This window comes from Eucyclogobius newberryi, unplaced genomic scaffold (genome assembly GCF_026437365.1).
Source record: "Eucyclogobius newberryi isolate DKJ021-1_F unplaced genomic scaffold, fEucNew1.0.hap1 SCAF_9, whole genome shotgun sequence".
Lineage (NCBI taxonomy): Eukaryota > Metazoa > Chordata > Actinopteri > Gobiiformes > Gobiidae > Eucyclogobius > Eucyclogobius newberryi.
The window spans coordinates 1,522,360-1,531,283 of NW_027316532.1; the positions used below are offsets into that span (position 1 = coordinate 1,522,360).

The 8,924-nt window shown below is 45.3% G+C and overlaps 1 protein-coding gene across 1 annotated transcript; it reads left to right on the forward strand.

Moving 5' to 3' along the window:
* Window positions 1-2,284: 2,284 nt before the first annotated feature.
* On the forward strand, window positions 2,285-7,890 carry mafaa (MAF bZIP transcription factor Aa). Its single transcript, XM_072438790.1, has 3 exons — window positions 2,285-3,307; window positions 3,545-3,727; window positions 5,426-7,890. The coding sequence occupies exons 1-3, from the start codon at window positions 2,951-2,953 to the stop codon at window positions 5,846-5,848; spliced, it is 963 nt and encodes a 320-aa protein (XP_072294891.1). The 5' UTR covers window positions 2,285-2,950; the 3' UTR covers window positions 5,849-7,890.
* The last annotated feature ends 1,034 nt before the right edge of the window (window positions 7,891-8,924 follow it).

Genomic DNA, 8,924 nt, shown 5'->3' on the forward strand with positions numbered 1-8,924 from the left:
TCAAAAGCAGCACTCAGATCTAACAGAATTAAGACTGAGGCTTTGCCCGTGTCAGTGTTCAGGCGGATGTCATTTGTCACCTTGACAAGAGCAGTCTCAGTGCTGTGATGAGGTCTAAAACCTGACTGAAAAACATCAAATGAGTTGTTTATTAAGAGGAAATCTGTGAGCTGTTGGTAAACAACCTTTTCAAGGACTTTGCCCCAAAATGGTAGATTAGAGATGGGCCGGTAATGACTCAGTACTGCGGCATCAAGACTGCTCTTCTTTAGGAGAGGCTTTATGACCGCAGTTTTCAAAGGCATTGGGAATGTTCCAGATTGAAGCGGCATGTTAACTATGTGAGTGAATGGTGCTAACAAACTGTTCAGCACAGACTTTAGAAATCTGGTGGGTAACACATCAAGGCAGCATGTAGATGAACTCAGACTGGTGATGATCTCATGGACAGTTTTGTCAGTTACTGGTGCAAAGTGAGTTAGCTCTAAGTGTCTTGGTGGTTTTAGGGTAATTTTTTGCATTGTGGGATTTATAGCATTTTTAATGCCCTGAACTTTGTCATTAAAGAATAATGCAAACTCATTACACTTGGATGTGGAAATGAGTTCTAACGGCAGCTGAGCTGGAGGGTTTGTTCATCTGTTTACTGTGGCAAACAGGACACGCGAGTTGTTACTGCAGCTTCCAATTATTTCAGAAAAATATCTTTCCCTAGTTCTACATAAGATTAGGTTGTACATGTTCAGCTTCTCTTTGTAAATCTCTTTTTGAACCTGGAGCTTTGACTTGCGCCATTTCCGTTCGGCCCTGCGGCACTCCCTTTTCTGTGCCCTGACCGAATCATCATTTCTCCACGGCGCCTTCTGCTTATTTTTAACCATTTTAGCCTTTATAGGGGCGATGGTGTCCAGAACATTCAAAACACTAGATGTAACAGAGTTCAACAAATCATTTACATTAGAACATGAGACATTTTCAAAGTTTATCATTTCCATAAACAGTGCACCTGTGCCATCACTTATGTGTTTCCTCTGAACAACTGCAGGACCAACCGGAGGTTTGGGAGAAACAGACAGGTCAAAGAAGACACAGAAATGATCAGACAGAGCAACATCGATCACATTAACATTTGAAATATTTACCCCCTTTGTAATTATGAGATCTAGAGTGTGTCCTTTGCTGTGGGTGGGGCCTCTCACATGCTGAGTAATATACATGTTATATATATGTAATATACATGTTATATATGTAATATACATGTTATATATGTAATATACATGTCATATATGTAATATATATGTAATATACATGTTATATATGTAATATACATGTTATATATGTAATACACATGTTATATATATATGTAATATATATGTAATATACATGTTATATATATGTAATATACATGTTATATATGTAATATACATGTTATATATATATGTAATATACATGTTATATATGTAATATATATGTAATATACATGTTATATATGTAATATACATGTTATATATGTAATATACATGTTATATATATGTAATATACATGTTATATATGTAATATACATGTTATATATGTAATATACATGTCATATATGTAATATATATGTAATATACATGTTATATATGTAATATACATGTTATATATGTAATACACATGTTATATATATATGTAATATATATGTAATATACATGTTATATATATGTAATATACATGTTATATATGTAATATACATGTTATATATATATGTAATATACATGTTATATATGTAATATATATGTCATATATGTAATATACATGTTATATATGTAATACACATGTTATATATATATGTAATATATATGTAATATACATGTTATATATATGTACTACATCAGCTCTGGTCAGTCAGATGGTGATCAGGTACTCATCAGTGATGAGGAGCTGCAGCAGCTAACAATAGGATGTACATGGTCCATGACAGGGCTGTGAGGGGAACAAAGAAGATTAGTCCAGGGGAAACTTAAAGCAGTGCAAACAAATAGATAAACAGAACAGGCAATTATCAGGAGGCTCCGCCCAGTGCCTTTAACAAGTCGCGCGTCTTAATACGAGTTTTACACGTTGTCCAGGACAAATGAGGCGTCACTATGACAACGGGCCTCATCTCTTCTCAAACCCTGTGTCGCCGCTCTGCACAGAGCTCTGCTCTCATTGGCTGTTTGTGCCGCTTGTGGGCGGGTCACACGTGGCACGCGCTTATATTAGCGTCTACGCGCCTCACGCATCCTCAGAGCGCGCACAGCAGCACACGCATTTAGCCCCGGTGTTCGAGGTTTGTCTCTGCGGAGCGGACGCACCGGGTGACCCGCGGAAGCACGCGGGAGCACGCGGGAGCCTCATGAATAGCTCTGGACTTCAGAATGTGCAAAAGGAAACTTGAAAAACAGAAGAAACGAAAATCAAAATGTGACACTGACTCTGAGCGGATTTAAAGGCTTTAAACACAAGTAACGGGACTTTACCGGGACTCTGCGGAGGCACGGGGCACGCGGCACCGGCACCGGCACGAGGGCATTCCGAGTCCAACAGAACCAGATCCAGCGGGACCGGGACAGGGCCCGCTGTGGACACGAGCTTCTGGACCAGCGTGTCTTTCACTGTGCGCGTGTCTGTGCGAGACCGGGACCAGGACCGGGACCAGGACCGGGACCAGGACCGGGACCAGGACCGGGCCTCAGAGAGTACCGAGCCGCTGTTCTTCCCCTGAACCCTCCCGCGGCCCGAGTCCCGCGGCCCGAGTCCCGCCGCTGCGCGGATAAAAATAAAGTGAAACCCGAGACCGGCTCAGGTCAGACCGGACTAGACCTGATCCGGACGTGAGCCGCAAACAGCTCGGTCCGCTCCGGAGTCAGAGTCAAAGCTTTAGTCCAGGCTTAGTCCCGGTCCCGGTCCCGGTCCTGAGGGCCTCCGCATGGCGGAGCTGGTGAGTCCGGACCTGCGCCCGGAGATCCGCGCGGACCTGCGGAACCTTCCCGCGAGCCCTCTGGCCATGGACTACGTGAACGACTTTGACCTGATGAAGTTCGAGGTGAAGAAAGAGCCTCCGGAGCCGCCGCTGTGTCACCGCGGGGCCCCGGGGCCCGGGCAGGGGCAGGTCCCGGGGCCGTGCTCGGGCCCCGGAGGGTCGCTGTCCAGCACCCCCCTGAGCACCCCCTGCTCCTCCGTGCCGTCCTCACCGAGCTTCTGCACCGCCCCCAGCCCGCAGCACGGACCCCCAGGGGCCACTATGGGCCCCGGGCCCGGCAAGGGCCACGACGACATTTACTGGGTAAGTAAAGGTACAGCAAGTACTTTATACAGCAAGTACAGCGAGTACTTGAAGTACAGCTGTAGTAGCCTTTGTTTAAAGGACAGTCTCCTGGGGGTTCACCACCCGCTCGTCTCCATGGAGATGTCTGAATGTTCCACTGTGGCATTAAAGTCACAGGGTCAAAAGTTACCCTGAGGTCACCTCTCCACAGATCTGACCCATAACAAACTCCTCCACATGTGTGTTGTGTTGCAGGTGGGCGGGTACCAGCCGCACTCGGGCCCCGAGGCCCTCAGTCTGACTCCAGAAGATGCCGTCGAGGCTCTGATTGGCTCAAACACTCATCACTATGACACCTTCAGAGGCGGAGCTTATGACGACCACCACCATCATCACCACCACCTGGGCCTCCACCTGCACAACCACAACCAGGCCCAGGTACCACAAGCACACAACAACCACCACACAACAACCACACAACAACCACACAACAACCACACAACAACCACCACACAACAACCACACAACAACCACCACACAACAACCACACAACAAGCACACAACAAGCACACAACAACAACCACACAACAACCACACAACAACCACCACACAACAACCACACAACAACCACACAACAACCACACAACAACCACACAACAACCACCACACAACAAGCACACAACAAGCACACAACAACAACAACCACACAACAACCACACAACAACCACACAACAACCACACAACAACCACACAACAACCACACAACAAGCACACAACAACCACACAACAACCACGCAACAACCACACAACAACCACACAACAACCACCACACAACAACCACACAACAAGCACACAACAACCACACAACAACCACACAACAACCACACAACAACCACACAACAAGCACACAACAACCACACAACAAGCACACAACAACCACGCAACAACCACGCAACAACCACGCAACAACCATGCAACAACCACACAACAACCACACAACAACCACACAACAACCACACAACAAGCACACAACAAGCACACAACAACAACAACCACACAACAACCACACAACAAGCACACAACAACCACACAACAAGCACACAACAAGCACACAACAACCACGCAACAACCACGCAACAACCACCACACAACAACCACCACACAACAACCACACAACAACCACACAACAAGAACACAACAACCACACAACAACCACACAACAACCACACAACAACCACACAACCACCACACAACAACCACACAACAAGCACACAACAACCACATAACAAGAACACAACAACCACACAACAACCACACAACAACCACACAACCACCACACAACAACCACACAACAAGCACACAACAACCACACAACAACCACCACACAACAACCACACAACAACAACAAGCACACAACAACCACAACCAGGCTCAGGTACCACAACCACACAACAACCACACAAAAATCACATAACAACCACACAACAACAACAACAACCACACAACAACAACAACAATAACAACAACAACAACAAGACAACAACAACCACCACCACACAACAACCAGACAACAACAACAACAACAACAACCACACAATAACCACACAACAACAACAACAACAACAACCAGACAACAACCACACCACAACCACAAAACAACAACCACACAACAACAATAATAACAACCACACAACAACAACAACCATACAACAACAACCACACAACAACAACAATAACAACAACAAGACAACAACAACAACCACCACCACACAATAACCACACAACAACAACCACACAACAACAACCACACCACAACCACACAACAACCAGACAACAACAACAACAACAACCACCACCACACAATAACCACACAACAACAACAACAACAACAACCACACAACAACAACCACACCACAACCACACAACAACAACAACAACAACAACCACACAACAACAACCACACGATCCAGCAACGAGCTCCTTAAAGTTCTGTTTCACATCAGAAGTCAGACTTTACGACACAGAGTTAGTACACACCAGGCGGGGTCAGAGGTCACACTGGGTGGGGTCAGAGGACACAGCGGGCGGGGTCAGAGGTCAGAGGTCACACATGCTTGGCTTTGGGCTCTGTTCCAGGTTCACGCTCGCCTCGAGGATCGTTTCTCAGATGAACAGTTGGTCTCGATGACGGTTCGGGAGTTGAACCGGCAACTTCGCGGTTTCTCGAAGGAGGACGTGATCCGACTGAAGCAGAAACGTCGCACGCTGAAGAACCGCGGCTACGCTCAGTCCTGTCGCTTCAAACGTGTGCAGCAGCGCCACCTGCTGGAGAACGAGAAGAGCTCACTGCAGAACCAAGTGTCACAGCTGCAGCAGGACCTGGTCCGGATCAGCAAAGAACGAGATCTTTACAAAGACAAGTACGAGAGGCTGGCCCAAGACCTGTTCAAGAACCAGGACCGGATCCAGGACCGGATCCAGGACCGGATCCAGGCCGACGGCTACAAGGACAAAGTCCAGCCTCGGAACTTTGTCCTGCGGCCGGGGGACGGACGCTAGGACCGGAACTGAACCTGGACTAAAACTAGTCTTAAAGGCGGTATGGACGATTTTTCGGCGATTTGAGAACGCAGGCGGAAGTGCACATGCCCCTCCCCCGTGCTCATGCCACTCCCCCGTGCACATGCCACTCCCCCGTGCACATGCCACTCCCCCGTGTGGACTGATACAACACACACGTGCGTTTGTTTATTAGCGCAACGGAGCACATCACATCTCTCGTCTCCCGTAGATTTCTGTCCACTTCTGCGCCAGCTCAAACTGTCTTTCTCCGTCTTCATTTTGCTCCGTACACTGAGGGAACTATATTATGATAGATCCATGCGCTTAGGCACGCGGAAACGTGCTGCTCTCGGGGGACGAGTAGGTAAGTGCGTTTTATGATTGATACGTGGCAGGACTAATGGACAGTCCACGCCACGAGGAAATGAGACCCAAAAAAATCGTCCATTCAACCTTTAAGTCTGGACTGCATCAGACAAACACACTATTTCATGAACTTGTCCAAAGATTTGACCCATATCTAGATTAGGACTAAACGAGGTCCAAACCAGACCTAAACCGGGACTAAACCAGGACTAAACGAGGTCCAAACCAGACCTAAACCGGGACTAAACCAGGACTAAACGAGGTCCAAACCAGACCTAAACCAGGACTAAACCGGGTCTAAACCAGGACTAAACCGGGTCTAAACCAGGACTAAACCAGGTCCAACCCAGGACTAAACCAGGTCTAAACTGGGACTAAACCAGGTCTAAACCGGGACTAAACCAGGTCCAAACCGGGACTAAACCAGGTCTAAACCAGGTCTAAACCGGGACTAAACCAGGTCTAAACCAGGACTAAACCGGGTCTAAACCGGGACTAAACCGGGTCTAAACCGGGACTAAACCAGGTCTAAACCGGGACTAAACCAGGTCTAAACCAGAACTAAACCAGGTCTAAACCGGGACTAAACCAGGTCTAAACCAGAACTAAACCGGGTCTAAACCGGGACTAAACCGGGACGTTTGGCTCTGAAGCGTCATTGGAACTTTTGGTCCTGGAGTGGAACTCAAAGCTTGGACTTGGCCCAGAGTCCGGACTCAGGTCTGGATCCACTGTGAGTTTATTATTTTAAAAATGTCTTGAACTGTTTTTTATTTTATACAAATTCACATTTCTGTTAAAGTCTTAATTTATTATGATTCATAATTACAGGAAGAAATAAAAGTGTTATTTATTTAGACAAAAGTCTGAACAGAAATCATTCATAATCTTAATATTTTTATTCTGCTCACAATCATTTCTATATTTATTTGTGTTTTACTGAATGATCCAATATTTATGTTCCTATTTATTTTTGAAATATTTATCTCATTTTGTGCCTTAAGTTTTATTTTAAGACAAACTTAATTTATTTTCTGTGAAAACAGTTTTTTTATGTGCTGCTTTTATTGTGAAAGGACTATGGGGCTTTTATTCTGAAAAAGAACTGATTCACAAAAAGTATAAATAATGGATTTCAAATCTAACATATTTTCATTTCAATGAACCTTTAATACAATGTCCAGTCTTAATGTCCCTTCAGCTGTCCAGCCCGCGGGGCCCTGCAGCAACTCAGTACTGTGAATATTGTGTACATTGAATACAGTTTAGTGAGAGTTGTGACCTTTAGTCGCTCAGTGCAAATGTGTTTTTCATTCAGAGAAAATAAATGTTTAAAGATAATTTCATGTCAATGTTGAAAATAACAGAATCATCATTTTAAAAGTTTAAACTCTAAAACAGCTCAAACACTTGTGCATGTTCCTCACAAACTCTGACGTGTCTGTGAAGAAGGGAACGAGGAGGGTTTGGAGCAGGCCAGAACCAGGCCAGAACCGGGTCAGAACCGGGTCAGAACCGGGTCAGAACCGCACGTGCAGGCCTATTAACGCAGTGACGTCAGCGCGCCTCCCTCCTCGCGTCCTTCCTCCGTCTGTCACGTGATCGTGTGGTGTAAATATGATTTTTATTAAATATGAAGCAGAATCTGCATTTCCATAAATAAAGCCAAGATGTCCGGACTCTAAACATTTTATTTTTCTGTTTTTCATCAATAAAACATTTAAAATCGGCCTTAAACTGGCTCCGCCAACACGAGGCCTTGTGGCCTAAACACGCGCCGAGGCCTTGCGGGTGTCCAGTATTTTAACATCGGTTTAAGTTGAGCCGATTATTTTATTTAGACAACACCAAATATGATGCATTTTACGCACGACATTTGACAAACATTTGATAAGATAAGATAAGATAAGATATTCCTTTATTGTCCCACATGGGGAAATTTCATTGTTGCAACGCAGGAAGATACAGAGGTAGATCCAGAAGAACAGATCACTTATAGGAAGTCTGAAAAACACTTTCAGTAGAAGATCTCCTATAAATAAAAACTCCCATAGACAAATAAATAAATAAATACCATTGCATGTGATCACGACAGTAATTGCACATGAATATGTGTCATGACAAACATTTAATTTACGCGTCAGAAAAAACGCGGAAAAAGCTAAATCTGATTTCATTGTATTATTATTATTTTCTATTATCATTACTATTATTATGATCATTACCACCATTATTATTATTATTATTATTATTTTCATTATTATTATTATTATTAGGCTATTGATGCTTTATTTATCCTGGTTATGTTTCATTTTCTCGCGGTTTATTTTGTTCTTTATTTATGCACCATTTATTTTTCTACAGATTTAGGCTAAAAGCTTCTTTTATTCAGGCCAAAGCTTCTGTTTGTATTTGACACTCTTCAACTCTCCTGTGAGAGCCGCTCCGTGTCTGCCCGGGTTTGAGGCTCCGGAGGCGGGCACAGCGCGGATCACTGCCCGGGTTTGAGGCTCCGGAGGCGGGCACAGCGCGGATCACTGCCCGGGTTTGAGGCTCCGGAGGCGGGCACAGCGCGGATCACTGCCCGGGTTTGAGGCTCCGGAGGCGGGCACAGCGCGGATCACTGCCCGGGTTTGAGGCTCCGGAGGCGCTTCTGTTCCGGACCCGGAGCGCGGAGTGAACCGCTGTGGACGCGGTTCTTCCCATG